Raw genomic sequence first — 19,742 nt, 5'->3', positions numbered from 1 at the left:
TTTCTATTTATTTACTGCGTTATTAAAAACAATCTGATTTTGTTTTTCATTGTGTTGCTCTTCTGAAAATCCACCCCTACTATAAACAGGGGCAGACAATAAATAAGTTGACAATCTAGGTATAATACCCCTGGATTATCAGCAGGCACAATCCAGACAACCCTTTTTCAAAACCTTTTGGAGGTATGCACTGTAGAGCAGCAAAGACTGTACTTCCTGCAACAATTCAAGAAGTACAGCGAAAACAGGAGTTGTTCTCTTTTATATTTTATACTGTGAACATCTGTGAGAAGGTCATTTTATCAATTTCTAAAATAAAAAAAGAGAGAAAATTTTCACACATTACTCCTTTGTAAAATTAATTGAAATAATTTAAAAAGAGAGAGGGATAGCAGATGACAGGCTTGAGAGACTGTTTATTTACATGGTGATACACTACAAAAACAATAATAATAATAAAAAAAAAACAACTAAAGTCAAATCTGTCGCTCTTCTCTTCTTCACCGGGCATCAAATACAACCACTGGGTTTAGAGAATTGAGGAAATGTGCAGAAAGAGTCGCAGTGAATTCACACATCTGATTTTAATTTAGGGTTAGAGACATCTTACAGCTCTGTCTCCCACACAAACACTCAGGAAAAGGATACATCTCTTTGTTCTCTTCTTGTACATGATTCTGTAGCCACACTCTCTGCATCTGATGGGATCACGAGCTTTAATTTCATTCTCAGTGTGACATTCTGCAAAAAATAAATAGAAGAAGAAAGAGTCAGATAGGCTCCTCCAGCATGATCAGAGGCATGACACCACAACAGAAACATCAATTATGATCATAGACACTTAAGACTTAATTGATTATTTTAAAGCTAATTGAAGCTAATGTGAATAACTAAAAAATTCGTTAAGTCTTGAGGAGATAACATTTCAGATTCAAACACTGAGATTTAATGCAATTTTAGATAAATGTATTTAACACACTGCTGTAAATGAACAAAAGTTAATCATGTGTCTGCAAAAGTACAAGTAGATAATTAGACATTTCAAGTTCTGGTGATGCAACTTCAAATAATCAAAAATCACAAACACTGAAGCTAAAGATAATATGGATGAACCGCTGATTGATAAATTCCTTAAAAAAAGAGATCATTCTTTTTACTACAGATGTATGATTCTGTACATTTGACTTTACCCCTTTACTTAAGTGAAATGAACTTTTAATAATCAAGAATCCCAAAAATATTTTAAAAATATTTTTATACTTCCGATTTTGTGGAAACAAATTGGGGGTGGGCCCATTTCTGCTCCAATTAGACACACCAGAATAAAATCAGGGACCATAAGGAAACCTGAATGAGTGAGTTTGGAGCAGAGGAACTTGAGTGGCCTGAACGGAGTAATTTTAGTAAATATGAAACGATGGCATCCACTGAGCTTTGATTCTCTGTAAGTCATACTCCTCAGACTATAAGACATAAATGCTTGAAATATTTTTTACGCTGTATGTGACGAAAGCGTGAATTCACTTTGAGAAACGAGTGATTAAAAAAAATAAACTTTTTTATGATATGATATTCTAACTTTTTCGATGTATATGTGCCTCACAATTATTTTCTGTATAACTGAATATAAATAAACAGCGTTTATATTTTGTAATAGCTTAGTTAGCCACCTCTAAACATGTTTATCCATATAATCGGGAACGATAGCTGATTACCTCCACAGATGTAGATCATCGGTTGCTGTTTGGGCGGCTGTAGATCTTTCTGTGCGTCCATTTTATCCTGCAAAAATAGGAAGGAAACCTCTTAATATCACCACATACTAACCGATTTCAGCACAGAATGCTAACAAAAACATGCTACTTATAGCACTATGCTATAAGTAGCATGGTGCTACTTATAGGGTCAGTATAAATCAATCAGCTTATTAGGTAAACTACAGCTTATTAGTTAAACTACACAATTATTTGCATGCTCTTACTGACGCAATTATAACAAAGTACGTCTATAATAGACAAAGGAAAGGCATAATAATAAAAAAAAGTCCCTGTTTACCTTTCTATATGCTAGCTGTTTACCCCTACTTTTATCTCGCCATGCGCACAAATGACGTCGAAGTAGTTTCCGGTTTTCTTCTTTGCCTTTTACGGTAAGCCATTTTAGACACGCATTAGCGCCACCAGCTGGACTAGGATGTACTTAAAAATGATTCATAAATGTATAAATCTCACCGGTGTAAAATGTGTATCTAAATGTAAGATGTTAAATCTTTTCAATGCAAAAAGAAAATAATTTTCAAACAAATGACAAAAAATGGATTTAAAAAATATTTTTCGTACATTTTAATGTCAGTCCGTTGTGGAAATTCGGTGTAATTTGGGAGGGAAAAAACCTGAAGACTGACTAAAATCTGCATTTATTTTTTTTATTATAGCTTGCTAATAACAAATTAAGAACCATAATAATTTAATGTTTCTTAAAAAGAGGTGAAATGTTTCTTGAAGAAACGTTTCTTCAAGGTTTGCGGTTGACATGAAGAAACGTTCTTGTATATATATTTTTCTAGATAAATCATTGCCATAGGCAACACACTTAGGGTTTTAATTAATTTAATTTAATTTAATTAATTGGTTATTATCAGCGTTTTCCAAGTATTCACGTCCTTGGCTATTTCTGTCATTCCATTCCTTTCCTAAAGGCGGCGGTGTGGTGCCGTTGAAACCGCAAAAGTGTCCATCATTTGAAGAGCTCCCCCCCAGCTGGCCCTCCACTAGTTTATGACAAACAGGCTAGTTTACGGACGATGTCCGTATCTTGGCTACTCCTGACTTATCCGACATCATAAGTTTATATTTTGTGTTTTTTTTTTAGTTCTTAAGGGTTAGCGTCATGGAGCCGTCAGCGCCGAAAAGGTTCGTGGGCATATCCGAAGTCGTCATTTAAATTTGCTAATGTAGGCGGTAGCTCAGCTAGCTTATGCTAAGCTAACTTAGTTAGCTTCACTTTAATTTTAAAGTTTTGACTCAAAATATCGACAAAAAGATCAGAAATGATTCACGGACGCCACATGAAAATTGTTAATATGGTTTCCGTTTAATATTGAGTAACAATTGAGGTTAAGGTTGTTTATAGAATTTTGGTTTTCTTTTTTTTTATCCGAGAAAAGCAAATTTACTGAATCGCAATCAAATATTTGAAATATTACGATACGTGTTTGACGCTGAAGAAACCAAAGTCTGTTGGAAGTGTTTTGTGTCGGGCTCATGAGGTTACGTCTTGTTTAGACTTTTAGGACATTTTTATTATTACCCTGACTGTTAACCAATCCTATCTTTATCTTGTCGGTTATAGTTTTTCCCATTCAAGAGGTAAAATTCATAAAAAACGATGGACATTTTTAAGTGTCATCATTATCATATTGCATCTACCCAAACATTTCGGATTTGTCATGACTGAAGTAGATGTTATCAGCGTCACTGATGTCATTAGATGACTTGTTTCACTTTGCAGTAAGCTGAAAAAGCTGAGTGAGGACAGTTTGACCAAACAGCCAGAGGAAGTGTTTGATGTTCTGGAGAAACTTGGTGAAGGGTAAGAAGTGTTCTTGTTTCCACTCTTTTTAGCGACTGGCTGTTGGTAGTTTCTCTTATGAAATGTTTTCTGTGATTTGTGTGCGTTTAGCTCCTATGGCAGCGTATTCAAGGCCATCCATAAAGAGTCAGGGCAGGTGGTGGCCATCAAGCAGGTTCCTGTGGAGTCCGATCTGCAGGAAATCATCAAGGAAATCTCCATCATGCAGCAGTGTGACAGGTAGGGCTACCACACTGCTTTACTAAAAATTACCCCAAACTTTAGCTGAAACAAATCGGCAGTATTGTACACAAAGTCTTAGCTGCTGACGGTCTAATCGTCTCTTTGGGGTTTTAATTTGGGTTCCTAATGCTCTTTCTGTTCAAATTGAAGCTTTTATTTTTAACTGCATTTCTTCTCTCCTTGCAGCCCTTATGTTGTAAAATATTATGGAAGTTACTTCAAGAACACGGACCTGTGGATCGTCATGGAGTACTGTGGAGCTGGATCTGTTTCAGACATCATCAGGCTGCGAAACAAAACTGTGTGTTATAACTTTGTCTGTACATTTGACCCATATTGCAGTTTATGTAGTTGACCTATTGTGCTTTAAAGGCTTTTTTAACAAATACTTTTAACTGACACACCACCATCACATCTGATCTCGCGCATAATTAGATGTCATAGATGTGTCACTTTAATGGTTCTCTCATCCTAGTATTGTCTTGGGTTTTCTCTTACACCAGCTGACAGAAGATGAGATTGCCACCATCCTGAAGTCAACGCTAAAGGGTCTGGAGTACCTTCATTTCATGAGAAAGATCCATCGTGACATTAAGGCAGGAAACATCCTTCTCAACACGGAGGGTCATGCCAAACTGGCTGACTTTGGAGTTGCGGGGCAGTTGACGGTAAAATAAACCAACTGAACGAGATTTATTAATTGCAGGGAACCGGTTACAAAGCACTTTAACCTTCCTCCATTGGTCTTGGCGCGACGCTCAGGAGGAGCACAGCAAATGTCACGGTCAGACACTAGAGAATCGCAGGGGGGTAACGGGGGCTTATCCTATCAGACTGTCAATTCCCAAAACTACATCAAATAAAAAAACTTGTAAAAGCACACGCGAGGTCATTGTGTCCCTGGTGTACTGCGTACAGAGTAAAAAACTTGTGGGGTCAAAATGACCCAATGTCTTAAGACTGCTGGAGGGAGGGTTAAAGTAAAAGCAAATGGTGGAGCTACAAAGTGACGACTCGGGGCATCTGAATATAGAACATTAAACTTTTCACATTATTTGTAAAACAAAAATTCAAATCCTTTCTCTGTTATGGCCCGCTTTATTTTTTCTCTTAAAATATGACAAAAAATATGAGTTATGAACACTTACCTGTAAATGCTGTCTGTATGTGTGTTATTAAAGACTTGCATTGTTTTAAACTCTCATTTTAAAGGTCACCGCCATTGTAATTTTATTTAAAATGTGTCATAACATTGATTTGAGTCCTTTAGTTTATTTCTGGTTTTTATTCATGGAAATTAAGTAAAAATACTCCTGACATGTTTTCCTTCTAAAGGACACCATGGCAAAAAGAAACACTGTGATTGGTACTCCATTCTGGATGGCTCCAGAAGTGATCCAGGAGATCGGCTACAACTGCGTAGCAGACATCTGGTCTCTGGGCATCACTTCTATAGAAATGGCAGAGGGGAAACCTCCTTATGCTGACATCCACCCGATGAGAGTAAGTCCACAGTTTATTTTTTTAATAAGCTGATGCTTGTACTCGGTTGTAATTCTTTGTTCTCCTCTGCGGCCCTGTGTCTTTCCTTCAGGCCATCTTCATGATCCCCACCAACCCTCCTCCTACGTTCAGGAAGCCGGAGCATTGGTCAGATGATTTCACAGACTTTGTCAAAAAGTGTTTGGTCAAATCCCCAGATCAGAGAGCAACAGCAACACAGCTCCTACAGGTTGGAGCAGAATGACAAAATACCACACGCATGGATACGAGTATCTCGCACACAAACTGATCTGAACGCATGTATAGATTCAAATTAAGACTTTTTACTATTTTGCAGCATCCGTTCATCAGCCAGGCCAAACCCGTGTCGATCCTCAGAGATCTGATAACTGAGGCCATGGAGATGAAAGCCAAGAGGCAGCAGGAGCAGCAGAGAGAGCTGGAGGAGGAGGATGATAACTCTGTACGAGTCTGGCTGAGATATTACTACGTTTCCAGTGAAATAATAATCCAGCAGACGTCTCATTGTTGCGTTACTTTTTTCTTTTTTTTTCTCTCCCTCTCCCTATAGGAGGAGGAGACTGAGGTGGACTCCCACACCATGGTGAAGTCGGGTTCTGAGGGCGCCGGGACCATGCGGGCCACCAGCACGATGAGCGACGGGGCCCAAACCATGATCGAACACGGCAGCACCATGCTGGAGTCCGACCTGGGGACCATGGTCATCAATAGTGATGACGAAGAGGAGGAGGAAGACCAAGGGTCAATGAGAAGTAAGACCAAAAGACAATTTAAAACATTTTATTCTCCAGAACGTTTTCAGAAACCAGATTGAGACGATGTTCTGTTGGTGGTTAGTTTTTGTCATTGTTCGTATTAAAAGAATCATGTATGACGCTTTGCAAAACTAAGGGCAAGTAAAGAACCTCAAACTTTTTCTCACCACAAACTAAAGAAATGTGTTTTGCAGTTGAATTGAGCCACATCCTGAGTCAAGACTTTGTAAATCCAACCTGTGCTGCAGTTTTGTTTCTTCAAGCTCTGCACATCAGAGGACTGAAATCTTCACCCATTCTACCATTTGAATCTGCTTTAATGTTTAGAAGAAAAAATTATCGCCAGTTGGATGGACAAAATTTGTACGTTTCTGTGGATATATAAATCTCGAATTACATTTATAATGGTCTTTAAAAGTCTGAAATTTGAGTTGGTGAAACCCTGCACTGTGATAAAATTACACACATGTGGACTCCATTTGCCAATTAGATCTTTTTTTTTTATTCACTTGGTTGGGTTGGAGTTTATTGTTGGTGGTAGAGAAAAAGAAGCAGATGGGAAAAAGTTTCTCCGTTTTGTACGTTTGAATACCATGTAACATTTTTCTTCAGCTTCACAATTCACCACTTTGTGAAAGATGGATATATTGAATCTATACCTCTTGTTAAACTTATTTATGAGCCATCCTTCAATAAGATGATGCCATCAAAGCTTCATTCGTGGCCCTATAAACTCTGCTTGTGTCTGATGCAACAAACATGTCTCCCTCTGACGCCAGTCTTTTTTTTTTTTTTTTTGTCTTTTCCCCTGAGCTCCACTGTAAAGTAGCTCTGGGGTTTAGCTTACATTTGGATTTTTTTTCCCCATCTGCTTTTGGCCTCAGTGGGAGCTGAAGGTTATTACAGTTATATAAATATCTGCGTGTTTGTGCACAGCTGCAGTCATCTCATGGTCCCAGTTTAACCGTTTAAATTATGCCATGACTTCACTGTTAGTCACATGGCTTTGACAAAATTTCCAATGAGTCTCAAATGATCACATTTCATTTACATGTCCTGGTTATGCCAAACTGTTTCCACAACTTACAAGTAAGTTGTTTGTTTTTAGTTTTATTTTGATTGCCTTGATTTTTTTTTTTTTTTTTTTTGTATAATCATAAGTCATAGTTTGAATAGATCTACTGTTCAAACTATGATCCTCGATGCTCATTCTGACTTTAGCTGCCATCAGTTTTTTATTTTTTTTAGATGTATATAAATTTAAAAATCTGAACTGCTTAGACAGCCTGTAATGTCTAGTCTGAGGACAAACTTAAGATGAAGCCAATAAACAACATTTTGATCTTATACATTTGAGCATGTCTGAGATTTTTTTTTTTGCACATTTTTTTCCCCTGAGACACATTTTTTCCTAACTAGAGCCTCTTCTTCATTCACAGGGAATGCCACCCCCCAGCAGCCCATACGTCCTTCCTTCATGGACTACTTTGATAAGCAGGACTCCAACAAGGCGGCTCAGCAGCAGGAAAACTACAACCAAAATCAGCCGCTGGAGCAGCCCGGCTACCACATCCAGTCCAAAAATGTCTTTCCTGATAACTGGAAGGTCCCGCAGGATGGAGACTTTAACTTTGTGAGTGTCCTGGCTGTGCTTTTCAAACAATTTCTTTCAGTCTGTCTATTGTTGGCCTCTCCTTCCCTCAATGTTTGACTATTCTTTAATCAATCTCCCCCATTTGCCCGTCTATCCATCCATCCTTTCAGTCGATGTTTTGTGAAGCCTGTATCTGATTTCCTTCCTATTATTATTATTTTTTTTGTGTGTGTGTCTTCAGTTGAAGAACCTGGACTTTGAGGAGCTGCAGTTGCGCCTCACCGCCTTGGATCCCATGATGGAGCGGGAGATCGAGGAGCTGCGGCAGCGCTACACCGCCAAGCGGCAACCCATCCTGGACGCAATGGATGCTAAGAAGCGAAGACAACAGAACTTTTAAGGGCTCTTCCGATCCTTCCTCCCCTTCCCAAAGCCAGCAGCAAACTTCTGTCCCACCAGGAAAACAAAGACCACCATGTTGTTCTTGCCTAAACCCTCTAATGTCCCGACTGACTGCTAACTGGCTTCCGAATGAAGTTTAGATGCGTTCTTCCCAGGATGACGTCCGTTTCTCCGCAGTTGCTGTGAAGCCGCTTTCTGGTAAACGCCGATCAGGACTGTGGGCAAAAAATAGAGAAGTGACCCTGAGGCCATCTTAAAAAGGAATTTCCTCTTTTCTCTGTGAACTGTCAGCCTTAGGAGTCGGCGTCGGCACATAAGGAAGTCAGTCCTGCAGCAGGAGCAGCTGTAGACGCAGCAGATCTAATGAAGTGCTTTTTTTTTTTTTTTTTCTTTATTTTCTTCTTCAGACTTTTTACTTCCAATGTAAATATAACGCAGAGCCTAGTTTGGAAATAACCACCATCAGATGCTGTGGAGGTTCGACTATGACCAAAGACAATCAGAATTATGCTGACTTTGTGAATGCCTTAAAATAACAAGCAATGTAATAAAACGCCACATAACGGGACGTTTGCGCCGCGCTCTGGTTTGAAGCTGTAAAGGAAACATCGTGGTCGGGTTACGTACCAGAGAACTTCAAACTTATCAGTCTTTATGATCAACTTTTTGGGTTTGTTTTAGTTTTCATGTTTGGGGTTTTCTTTTTTTTGCACCGTCTGCTTTAACAGACGTCAATGTATCTTAGTGCCTCTTCGGTCAAACGCATCATCCTCTTAGCTCACAGTGATATGCATTCAGAGTCGGAGGCTTTATTCTGCTAATCGATCCAGATGAGGGATGACTAAGCGGTAAAACAAAACTGTTTGAAAAGTCTTCTGAAGTTGTTAAATGATTAATAGATTTCAGATTCGTCTGTCATTAGAGTTAAGAAACTAAAGCAAAACTGTCAGCTTCATCACATCTAACTACAACGGTTGCATTTTAATTCCTCTTTGTTGCTTTATTTTTCAGATTTTCCCTGCTGCAGTAGTGCATGGCTACGTTTTTGTTTTGTTGATGAAGGAATACAGTGTTTTAGGGTAAAATGCTTTTTTTTTTTTTTTTTTAAAATGCTTTTTTTTTTTTTTTCTTTGAAACTTAAAACAACTTGTTGGCACATAGATATTTGGCTTCCTTTTGTAATAAAGTAGTTATGCTTAAAAATCAGAGATGGATAAGATGATCCTCAATAAACTTGGCAGAGGAAATTTTTATTTTCCTCTTAAGCTAGAGGGCAGCGACGCATTCACTGTTTATCAGTAAAACATCTTGTAACACTTTAAAAGCTAAATTGATGGTAAGAGTTCAGAATCAACCAATTTTTAATAAATGAATATACATTAACAGCATCAAAACAAATATTTTCAGTTTCTAAATGCATCAACAAATCAGGAAATTGTGTAAATATTTAAAATTGGTTACAAAGTCTCCCCAAATCTGTTTTCTGTTTCAGTCCAGTTCTCTCTAGTCTATTGCATTTTAATAAACTGGTTGTGTCAGCCGGGAGCAACTACTGCACTGAGACTCCATCAGGCTAATATCCTGTCAGGATGCAAAGAATGAATTCATTACACCTGGAACAAATGTCACATTTTAAACAATCCTCTTTGATATCAATATTGGCCTCACCAACGTGGTGATATTTTCTTCATCATTACGGTCCTATGATGCATAAAGGTTTTTTTTTTTCTGCTGGATTCAACTTCGTCTGTGCTGCAGTAAATTTGTATCCGATTAAATTTAAGCTGAATTTTGACATTTTCAGGCTGAACTCTCAAAACGAGATCAGAAATGCAACCATATCTGGTGATCTGGAAGCTGTTAACACCTTTGATCCCTTAAATAAGAAGCTGTTTTTAAAAAAAAAAGCTTTTTCTCTATTTTTTATGTTAACAATGATCCTGAATGAAATAACCCCTTTAACTTCTTTTGTTTTTTTTTTTTTTTTTTTTTTTTTGCAGGTTTCTGTTGCATATGAATGTGGATCGCCTGTTTATTTTGAATAAGCAGATCTGTTACTGACTTATCTGGAATAAGCAGGCAATATAAACGGCATCAGTACTGTATCATGTAAACCATATCTGCTTCTCTTCAGATTTGTTTTCCTTCTAATTGATCAGAATTAAGTCATTTGTAAATTGTCACCTTTTACTTTTAGGGCCTGGAGTCTGCACCGCAATAAATTGCATAGGAATATGATTCGCCTGTGTTAGAATCTTTTTTTTTTTTTTTTTTATTTATAAAACGTGATCTTGACTGTTGAAATTTCCACCTCGTGGGCCAAACGGATGTTTTGCTGTCTTTTCGACTATGCATGTTTGCATTTTAGACGGATGCTCTTCTAGTGAGTGCACAGTTAATATGGAAGATGATTTATTATTCTGTTTTCATTTTTTAAAAAAAAGTTAAATTAAAATAGGAAATTGACTCAGCTGTCCCCATCACTTGTGCAAAATTAAATAAAATTTGGGTTCATTTACGGATTTTTTTTCTGCTTTATATTTGATTTGATTCAGAGTGGAATGTAGGCATTAAACACTTTTAATTTATTTTTTTTTGTTTGTAATACTTTGAGAACGTGTAATAATAAAAGTTGCATATAGTTATCAGACCTTGGTTTCTTATCTATGACCTCGTAAATGAACTTTGATCCTGAGGTTTGTGACCGGTGTTACCGTACGTGTTGTTCTACACGCGCAATGCCATTTTACGCATGCTTTTACGCCGCTGTAAACTTCCTTACTGCGCTTTCAGTCTCAGTTTTACGGTATTTTTTTCTTTCTTTTACAGCGTTCCCAAAAGCTGTCGTGCAGCCATTTCATTCAACCCACAGCAGTTGAGTTGCACTAAAAAGAGGGAGAGAGTGGAAAAACATGTCTGCGCTCAACAGAAAGATCGTTTACACCACATCAGCTCCAAATGCCATCGGTCCGTACAGGTAAGAAAAGTTTAAAACAAGAGCTCTGCACCGCTTCATGTCTTTGCTGCAAAATCTGGGAGGTTGAAGTCTATTTGGGGGGGAGAAAGACATGTTTGCTCGGGGGCGGGACTTCCTGTCCAGTGAACTCACCTGCTGCTCGCCGTGCAAAAGTGTAACTTTGTAGAGGAGAGAAATCGCTATGAAGCAGACAGGACTTGAAATGGCAGCAACTCCTCGGAAAATCATTTACACACCGAAAGCCCCGGTGAGGCAGGGCATTTATAGGTAAGATTATGCCCACTTTAAATGGAAAATAAGATTAAAATGCACTTTTGTTTTTTTTTTGTTTTTAACAAATGCTTTAAAGGTGCGTTTGAATAAACTGGGGTGTTCCTGCTTTAGCCAATCAGCTGTTTCAGATTAAATCAGGTGCTTTTTTTTTTGTCCGCACATTAATCAGGATTAAATCTGGAAGTATTTTTGTAATAGTGACTCTAAATATATCAATCAGAACCGTATCATTGAAATGTTCAAACGAGAATTAATTCGTGAAATTCTTCAGTACATTAGTTGTTTAACTTAGTTTGGGGAGGTGGAAGCGCCCCCTTGTGGTGAGTGGAGGTAGTGGCAACTTTATTCAACTTAGTCTTTTAGTATAATGTAAAACGGATTAGCGCTAATTTCAAATGACATTACAGGTAGATGGGTCTAATACACCTTAATTTATTATCAGTTTGTTGTGAATTATTTTACTTTCACATTAAAGAATCAATTATTATGTGCTTAAAAAGTCCAGACGTCACATTTTGTCTGCTAAAATGTTCACATCCTCACATAGTTTGTCTGTGTTTGCGTGTCCCACTCAGCCAGGCGGTGGTGGTGGACAGAACCATGTACGTCTCGGGTCAGATTGGGATGGACGTGGCCTCCGGTCAGCTGGTGGACGGAGGAGTGCAGGCTCAGACCAAACAGGTGACCCACAAACAGAAAGACATCTTCACCCGGGCTCAGATTTGACCGTTAACTCTTAGGGAAAGGAGACTGAAGACTTTCTTTCTACTCAGGCTCTGAGCAACATGGGGGAAATCCTTAAAGCGGCAGGCTGCGACTACAGCAACGGTGAGACTTTACACATTCTGCACAATCTGTTGGTTGTTGCCTTCTTTTTGCTTTCATCGCTTGATTTTAACGTTGAACTCAAATTCCCAAATTGTTTCACTTCAGTGGTGAAGACCACGGTGCTGATGAAGGACATGAACGACTTCAACACCGTCAACGACGTCTACAAGACATGTAAGCCAGTAATTTAGATTTATTTTAGGCAAAAGTATCAATAACTTATTCTCCTGTGTAGCTCCTAACTCCATGTAAATTAAAAATAATAAACTCTACTTACTCTACTTAATAATAGCTTTAATAAAGCATTTGAATGTGTTTAGTAACACTTTGCCAACCACGGATGTTTTTTTTTCCCTTTATGTCTTCATATAAATATTTTTTAAAAATCAGTTCAATGCAAACAAGTTAAAATACACAAAAAAGAGAGTTAAAATGGTTCTTGAGTAGTTATTAAATCAGATTTCACAGATTCATTATTGCATATCAAGAGTTTGGAGTGACTCTCCCACACACCAGTTTCACATAATCCTGTATTGCTTTGTTTATTTTAAAATTTAAGACATAATTATTGAGAAACCAGATAAAAAAAATTTCCGTTTTTATTTAACGTTACAGCTGTTGGAGAGACGCATGTTGTACCTGACGTAAACCACCAGGGGGCAGCTTTTAACCAAAATAATAAGAACTGATGACGACATATGTCTGTGTCCGGTAAAACCTGAACAGTCGGCATTTCATTTAATTTTTTTTAGGTATTAACCATTACTTTCAAGTAATATTGTTAATAATAATAATACAAACTTGGATTTAACTTTTAACAGCATTTTAAAAGTAATTATTTTAAATATTAATTTATCTTCCAATACTCCAAATAATACATTCTTATTCTTAATATATTATTAATACATTATTAGTGGTATTATTCCATCCGTACGATGAGACAAAGTTTGCAGAACTCTGAGAGGAAGTAGAAGAAGAGGAAGAAACATGCACAGGGATAAGCTAACCCTGGACCTCTCTGCAGCCATCAGTATTGCTCTACCCAAGCATCGACTGTGACCCCTGACCCCTGGCTCGTAATCTGACGTTTAGCTCTCCCTCTGCTGCATCAGTGCAGTGGAAGTGTTTGGGCTTTTCCTCCTGGATTACAACAGTCCGGTGTAATGGAACCGGCTGAGTCCAGAGTTGTAAGTGGACACCGATGTAACCCAACCTTTCCCAGCAAGCACTGCTCCTCAGGACAGCGACTCAACGCGCCGAGCTCCTGCCTCCCTTCAGGTCCAGTTCAACCCTGCAAACCAGGAAACTTTCCCTGACTCTGCAGGGAGGAAGCAGAAAGGAAGCGAACCAAAGCAAATCCAAACGACCCCTTTAATTTGGTCAAAATGACCAAACACAACTATAGTAATGGGCAAAAGTCTTGAATAAACCCTCATTTGTTGATGTTTTGCTTCCAGTGAGCCAGATTTTAATCATGTTATAAACTGGACGTAAAATGTGACACTTTCTGTTTTTGTCCTCTCCTTTATGTTGGCTGGGAGCCACCACCAAACAGGAAACAAATAATAAAGTAAAAGGCAGTCAAAATCCACAGAAAAGCTTTAGAAGACCTTTGAAAAAGTTTGTGAAACTTTAGAACAAAGTCAGATTCTGGCAAACTGGTGGTTTAAAGCTTGTGTGCAGTTCATCAGATTATTATCCCCACTCATCAGCTTCCACTTGTACTCAAATATTGATTGAATTTTCAATAAACTTATCTCCTTTTTAAAAAAAATATTACATGGAAGCAAACAAAAGGTAATAATATGTATATATTAGGTGAGTTCATAGCATTTTCCTCCAGCTCGAAGAGCCTTTTTACATTTCAGCCCCTCTGCCCCATGAAACGTATAAAAATGTGTTTATCTGCCTTAAACTGGTGTGACACATGAGCCAAGCTGATAATCTCTGACCTCACAGTGAAACAAACACAACTAAAGGCCAAAGTAGGGATTATTTGAGGTAGAGTTTACTTATTATTAAAAAGATCTTTAAAAAATTGTTTTAGCAAAACACAAAACATCCTTAATTCGCAGCTATTAACTTTGTTTTCTTCCAGTTTTCAGCACTAATTTCCCTGCCAGAGCTGCCTACCAGGTTGCTGCTCTGCCTAGAGTGAGTACCGATCCAAGCCTGCAGATTCTTCTGCTTCGTTTTTAAATGCGACAGCATTTAAGGATGCAAATGGTTTTGCTAATTAATCTCTACATTAACTGTCTGTTAAACCTCTTCAGCTGGTTTGTTACCGAAATGATGTTTATTAAAAGTCCTGCAGCCGTTTTCCTGCAGTTTTAGGGACTTTAATTGAAGCCGTAAAGATTCAGAGTTTCAGGGCTCGTAGTTGTATTAGATTATCACAGAATATATTTGTTTCCTCTGCCAGTGTTGTTTATCAAGCTGAGATTTCTGAGTGGAGAAATAATCTGTTCCTTGAACAAGTTATATTAGCCTTTAAGAGAATTTTGTGCCATTTGTTTATTATACTTCTTTATTTTTTTTTTAGACTTACCATGCCAGCTCCTTAACTTGGCAAAATATAAAAAGAACCAGCAACAAAAAGTCACATTGTTTCAAACCAACAAACGAATGAATGAGGAAAGAAAATGTTTGTAGCAAATATTGACCCATTTATTGACCAACAACAATAACCAAAAACTACATAAACAGTACTTTATGCAAATGATAGTATTTAAATCTTTTTTTTACATTATTATTAAAAGCAGTGTCTATGTAAATATACTTCAAAGGGTTAAAGTCCCTCAGAATATTTATATTGATGTGAATAATTTTGCTTTACGAGACCGACTTGTTTGGAGTGGGGGAAAAATATCTAAAAAATATTTTTCAGCAGTTTTTAGGAAGATTTCATTTTTCTTTTGTGTGCACAAACGGCATTAGGATTTTAAAGTATCTTTTTAAAGGTTAAATAATGTCGACCTGTTTTTTTTTTTTTAAATAATGCAAATCAGTTCCTTAATTGTAGGTTCCTCTTATACAGTGCTAATCCTGCCTTGTTATATGTTGCTAATGCGATATACCAACTTAATGAAACATTCTGAACTACAAACTTATGCATTCAAGTATATATTTTTAGCTATTTGAGAAGTGTGATATTTTATTTAAACAATAAATAAACCTTTTCAGCAAAGTTTAGCTCCAAAAGGATTTCCCATATTAACTATATGAGCGTTTCCTGGTCTAAATCAACAAAAATTGCATGTTAGTTGAGCTGCAGATTTTTTTTTTAATCAAATTTAGTTTAATTCAGTTTAAATGGCTCTTTTGTTATAGAAATGCTTGCATGCATGAAATCTTGTCTTGTCTCCTCAGGGTGCGCTGGTGGAAATCGAGGCGATCGCCGTCCTCGGCCCTTTATCTGACTCCTGACTCGCCGACCGCGTCCCAAACAAGCTGTAGCCAAGCAACAAGGCGTCCAATTGTTTCAGGTTTTCCCGAAGAGGCGGCATTGTGTTTCCAGACCGGGTCCCTCAACAGAGAAGCAACAAATAAAGCAGTAATTCCTCCATAATTGTCGAAATGTGTTGATTCAAAGAAACAAACGTCTCGAGTGTCTTTTTTTATTTCATTATTTTTTATACTGCCTTTTTAATTTATGTGATAGTTCACAGCTTATAACAAATTTCAGGCTTTCATCGTCATGAGACGTAGGAATGTTCTTATTTAATTCAGCAAAGGCAGCGTTTATTTCTCCAGGACCTTCATAACAACAATAGAACATCAAATTGAAGAAGGCCACCTTGTGTATTTAAACTGGTAAAATAAACTACGGTTTTTGTCAGAATATAGTTTGTAGAAAAAAAAAAAATCTGGACAGATTCTAATCCAAGTCAAACATTTCTATACATACAATAAATATCGATTATAATGATTTCTCTAAAACTTCTCTCCGATGAACATATCTGTCTATGTACAGTAAAAACTGTAGTTGTGCATCGTCAAGAAGGGGGAGGAGGGGAAAAGGCACAATGGTGACAGAGGAACCCTGAATGACAGAGGTCATCATCAGGGTCAGCATCTTGGCAACAAGGCATGTTTTTCTTCCACACAAACACTCGCACTCCCACCCATGCACACGGACGGGGAGCGCCTCTTCCAGCAAGCTCATCCGTGTGGTCGGTTTCGTCACGCTTCACTCGCCGGGCGCTGGAAATGCAAACAGAGACACGGCGTCTGAGAACAGTGGCGCTCGTACGGTTTTGTTTCGGGCACCTGGATGTCAAAACAGTAAATCGTTTAAAAAAAAAAAAATGCAGCATTTGCTCACCAGGTGCCTCCTCTGGTTTGGGCTCTGAATCAGTCGCCGTGGCCTCTAGAGAGAAAGAGTTTAACGTGAGCATGGATCAAAACATGGTTATGTTATTTTAGACGTTTGCAACGTAGGCCCAAACTGTAAAGTCGCATAAACTAAACATGAAGTATTTGAATGACACAAACTGGTTTCATTTTTGATTTGTAAATAACCGTAGATTCAACAAGATTTAGCAGTTTCCTACTTTTTTGGGACGATTATGCTTGAGAACAAGAACAATGGAAGTGTCTCTCTTTGTCTGAAAGCATTTGTTGTATTTTACAGAACTGAATCGATGTTTGGGATATGAACCCACCAAAAGAAAAAAAAACATGCTTAGTAAAAGACAAAAATGTTTTGCTGAACTTTCACATTTGTCATTTTAGCCACAAATGGCCCATGGCTGAACTTTTACTCCTGTTTTACGATGATCCAGATTTGTAAATGGCACCTTTGTTAGCATCTTGTCATGTTACAAATAGAAACTTTAATCTGTTCTCGGGGGATTTTATCTAACAGACCAACACAAAGCAGTGCATGAGTGTGAAGTGGAAGATGAATAATACATAATCAGCAGTTCATAGAATAAAAGAACGATGTTCATTTTCCTCAAACATAAATATATATATATAAAAAAAAGTAAAATCAGAAAAACTGATCATTTTAAGTGGTCTCTTATTTTTTTCCAGAGCTGCATATTGACCTGATTTTATTTTGAAGAGATTTTTTTTTTCTTTTTCGAAAAATATTAGAGTACTCCAATATAAATCCAAATACTTGTGACACTGTTTGTGTGAAATCAGCACGCTTCTTCTCAATTGCTTCTCTTTTAAACTGAGCCCTAAAATCCTCAGGAACGGTTGAGCTTGCTCTTTGCTTGTGTGACAGGCTATCGTCTCTCTGCGTTGGCTGTGAAAAGGAGGTTCGGCCTGCAGCCCGACATCAGTGGAAGCCCTGGGCCGGCGTCCTCCGGTTTCTCCGGGGGACTCGGATTGCAAATTAATGGGATGGCACTGACAAACAAAGTGCTGAAAACACATCGGCTGCAGGCAGAACAACCAAGCTGGGCCGTGGTCAGAGCCTGACCTGAGGCAGAGTCAAGCCGGACACCAGAGGGGAGGCGTCAAGATCGAGCGAGAGCCGGAACAAGCATTTTGTTTGTCTCCATTGAGCAACGGTTTTGAATATTTTAGGCTTTTTCTGAAGAGTCAGATCTTTCTTTACTCTCGAGTTAATTCTTGAGGTTTTCTAAGGTTCTTTGAATGATTTTTCTTCACTTGCATACTTTTTTGTAAAGCATGAAAGTACAGATGCCTTTCTTCCCTTTTTTCTTGACGATAACCCTCCAGATGAGTCCTGCTTTCATTTCTCCGTCACCACTTAGAAATATGTGGACTAAACACATTTGAGACTCTTCCTAAAATGTGAATTTAAGAGAACTGAAAGCGCCTATCATCCTTACGCGTTTGCACTTCTGAAGCTTCTACCTCTCTGGTCTGTGTTGTTACAGAGTCTGAATGCTTTGCATTGAGCGTAGAGGAAAGCGTTGACCTGCCGAACAAACGCCCGCGGTAAGGGTCATTTGCATCACTGAGAGAACTGATAGCCGTGAAAACTGCCCCAAGTCACGCAGATCAATGTGCAGATGTGCACCGAGCAACAGAGGTGGAAACATCACCCTACAAACCCGAGGTGTTCTCTAGAAACACACTTAGCTTTGGTTGAAAGTTCTGACTTTCTTAGCCAAATCTGTTGATTTCATAGATTATTTTTTTTAAATCTCCACAGTTCATCAATACCTTGGACCTATTGTTTAAGATAAAATATCTGGAATAAAGATATCTGATAAAAAAGTTTTTCATTTTGCATTTAAGTTGTCAGATGACAAAGAACAACTTGCAGCCACATTAAAACCATAAACCTTAATCTGTTTCTATCTAGATTTTGTGTAACACCAACATAAAGCTGCGTTTAATAGTGAATAGCTAGATGGAAAATTATACTTTTTTTTTTTTTGCTTGCACATGATTCACAACAGATTTTTTTTTTTTTAATAAAACATTCAGTATTTAATAAACTTTGTAGAAACACATTTTGCTGAAACTTTAAGTCTTGGAGGAAATACCTAGCAGCTCTGCACATCTGTGAACATCACTTTGCAAGTTTTGCCAAATTCTCAACTTGATTTAGGCCTGGACTTTGACTAGACCATTCTAAACCATTCCATAGAAGCTCTGGATGTTTGTTCATGGTTGTTATCCTGCTAAACTGTGAACCTTAGCTTCAGTCTCTTTAAACTGTTTTTTAACAGTTCTTTTCATTTTCAAATGATGGTTTGAACAATTCTCTCTGAGATGTTTAAAAAAATATCGGGATTTTGTTTTATAGCCCCACTCTGGTTAGGCATTACCACGAGTTGAGCTATCAAACAGTTCACCAATCACCATAAGAATATCAGGTAAAGTGACACAGAGGCAGATTATTTAGCAAAAAATATTTAGAGGTGTGGCCTGCAAACACATTCCTGCAGCCAACTGGTGTTGTTGGATACTACCTGGTTACAGAAAGACCGAGGGGACGTCATGTACCTGCACAAGGGCATTAAAACCACTCTGGTTACCAATGGCAAGGGAAAAAAATCTGCACATCTTGTCTTCCTCCCACCGGGAAGCAAAACCTCTGAGCGGTCTGATGTCAAGCGATGCAAGTCCAAGTGGATTTTGTTGTTCTGAGTTCTCAAATTGAAAAAATAAAGTAAAATGGAAGCACGTGAATGTGTGATTTACCCACAGCCCGACCTGTTTCAAAACTTTGAGAAGTCGGCCTGACGCTTGTCTCAATGCAGTCATCAGTCACTCTTAGGGGATTTGCATATCAAGAGTAATTTGCGTTGATAAAAGAGCATAAAGTGAATCCTTTAAAGGAAATGTCTTGCGGGGCAATGTTAGGACGTGGATGTTCAGAAGCATTTAAACTGAACCCAGAGATGACTGAGCTTTCCCCCAGCTCAATGCAGTAACACTAAGCAAGTCGCTCTGCATGTCACTGCTTGTTATTTTTAACTGTAACCCACCTTGGTCCGGAGGTGCAGCCTCTGGGGAGCTTGGTGCTGCTTCGGCAGAGCCGTCTGCAGGTGGAGCCGGCGCTGGAGCATCTCCTGCTGCTGGAGCATCTCCTGCTGCTGGTGCATCTCCTGCTGCTGGAGCATCTCCTGCTGCTGGTGCATCT

At 38.2% G+C, this 19,742-nt stretch overlaps 3 protein-coding genes and 1 long non-coding RNA gene across 7 annotated transcripts; 2 read left to right on the top strand and 2 right to left on the bottom strand.

The window, feature by feature from the left end:
* Nucleotides 1-396: 396 nt before the first annotated feature.
* polr2k (RNA polymerase II, I and III subunit K) lies at nt 397-2,153 on the bottom strand. 2 transcript variants are annotated; one of them, XM_016669326.1, is made up of 4 exons: nt 2,056-2,153; nt 1,716-1,785; nt 649-741; nt 397-523 (listed from the first exon to the last, which is right to left on the bottom strand). In XM_016669326.1, exons 2-4 carry the CDS (start codon nt 1,774-1,776, stop codon nt 501-503), a joined length of 177 nt encoding a protein of 58 aa, XP_016524812.1. In that variant the 5' UTR covers nt 1,777-1,785; nt 2,056-2,153; the 3' UTR covers nt 397-500. The 2 variants fall into 2 exon arrangements, with proteins under 2 accessions (XP_016524812.1, XP_007547849.1); XM_007547787.2 differs by having other exon boundaries at nt 1,716-1,782; nt 2,056-2,150.
* stk3 (serine/threonine kinase 3 (STE20 homolog, yeast)) lies at nt 1,331-10,347 on the top strand. Of its 2 annotated transcripts, none has more exons than XM_007547788.2 (11): nt 1,331-1,444; nt 3,511-3,591; nt 3,682-3,810; nt 4,000-4,114; nt 4,317-4,481; nt 5,149-5,316; nt 5,408-5,545; nt 5,654-5,779; nt 5,888-6,089; nt 7,532-7,725; nt 7,928-10,347. In XM_007547788.2, exons 1-11 carry the CDS (start codon nt 1,410-1,412, stop codon nt 8,084-8,086), a joined length of 1,512 nt encoding a protein of 503 aa, XP_007547850.1. In that variant the 5' UTR covers nt 1,331-1,409; the 3' UTR covers nt 8,087-10,347. The 2 variants fall into 2 exon arrangements, with proteins under 2 accessions (XP_007547850.1, XP_007547851.1); XM_007547789.2 differs by lacking the exon at nt 1,331-1,444 and adding an exon at nt 2,740-2,912.
* Nucleotides 10,348-10,892: 545 nt separating this feature from the next.
* rida (reactive intermediate imine deaminase A) lies at nt 10,893-15,734 on the top strand. 2 transcript variants are annotated; one of them, XM_007547786.2, is made up of 6 exons: nt 10,893-11,065; nt 11,914-12,019; nt 12,112-12,166; nt 12,272-12,340; nt 14,265-14,320; nt 15,536-15,734. In XM_007547786.2, the coding sequence occupies exons 1-6, from the start codon at nt 11,001-11,003 to the stop codon at nt 15,590-15,592; spliced, it is 408 nt and encodes a 135-aa protein (XP_007547848.1). In that variant the 5' UTR covers nt 10,893-11,000; the 3' UTR covers nt 15,593-15,734. The 2 variants fall into 2 exon arrangements, with proteins under 2 accessions (XP_007547848.1, XP_007547847.1); XM_007547785.2 differs by lacking the exon at nt 10,893-11,065 and adding an exon at nt 11,186-11,332.
* A 35-nt stretch (nt 15,735-15,769) lies between these two features.
* On the bottom strand, nt 15,770-19,736 carry LOC103135171 (uncharacterized). Its single transcript, XR_475901.2, has 3 exons — nt 19,588-19,736; nt 16,491-16,535; nt 15,770-16,369 (listed from the first exon to the last, which is right to left on the bottom strand). It is a non-coding gene; the product is annotated as an uncharacterized LOC103135171 (long non-coding RNA).
* Between the last annotated feature and the right edge of the window lie 6 nt (nt 19,737-19,742).

The sequence above is a fragment of the Poecilia formosa genome, unplaced genomic scaffold (genome assembly GCF_000485575.1).
Source record: "Poecilia formosa unplaced genomic scaffold, Poecilia_formosa-5.1.2 Scaffold21, whole genome shotgun sequence".
NCBI lineage: Eukaryota > Metazoa > Chordata > Actinopteri > Cyprinodontiformes > Poeciliidae > Poecilia > Poecilia formosa.
The sequence above is the reverse complement of the archived record's forward strand: the minus strand, read 5'-3'. Positions and strand labels throughout refer to the sequence as shown.

What these genes read in the sequence shown, in the direction of transcription:
- stk3 (XM_007547788.2), top strand. Translation starts at nt 1,410, where the DNA reads ATGAAACGATGGCATCCACTGAGCTTTGATTCTCT. An exon ending in CTGGAGAAACTTGGTGAAGG is followed by an intron (nt 3,592 to 3,681) that starts GTAAGAAGTGTT and finishes GTGTGCGTTTAG; the next exon opens with CTCCTATGGCAGCGTATTCA. An exon ending in ATCATGCAGCAGTGTGACAG is followed by an intron (nt 3,811 to 3,999) that starts GTAGGGCTACCA and finishes CTCTCCTTGCAG; the next exon opens with CCCTTATGTTGTAAAATATT.
- polr2k (XM_016669326.1), bottom strand. Translation starts at nt 1,776, where the DNA reads ATGGACGCACAGAAAGATCTACAGCCGCCCAAACAGCAACCGATGATC. An exon ending in GATGATCTACATCTGTGGAG is followed by an intron (nt 742 to 1,715) that starts GTAATCAGCTAT and finishes TATTTTTTGCAG; the next exon opens with AATGTCACACTGAGAATGAA. An exon ending in CAAGAAGAGAACAAAGAGAT is followed by an intron (nt 524 to 648) that starts GTATCCTTTTCC and finishes CTCTAAACCCAG; the next exon opens with TGGTTGTATTTGATGCCCGG.
- rida (XM_007547785.2), top strand. Translation starts at nt 11,247, where the DNA reads ATGAAGCAGACAGGACTTGAAATGGCAGCAACTCCTCGGAAAATCATT. An exon ending in AGGCTGCGACTACAGCAACG is followed by an intron (nt 12,167 to 12,271) that starts GTGAGACTTTAC and finishes GTTTCACTTCAG; the next exon opens with TGGTGAAGACCACGGTGCTG. An exon ending in CAACGACGTCTACAAGACAT is followed by an intron (nt 12,341 to 14,264) that starts GTAAGCCAGTAA and finishes GTTTTCTTCCAG; the next exon opens with TTTTCAGCACTAATTTCCCT.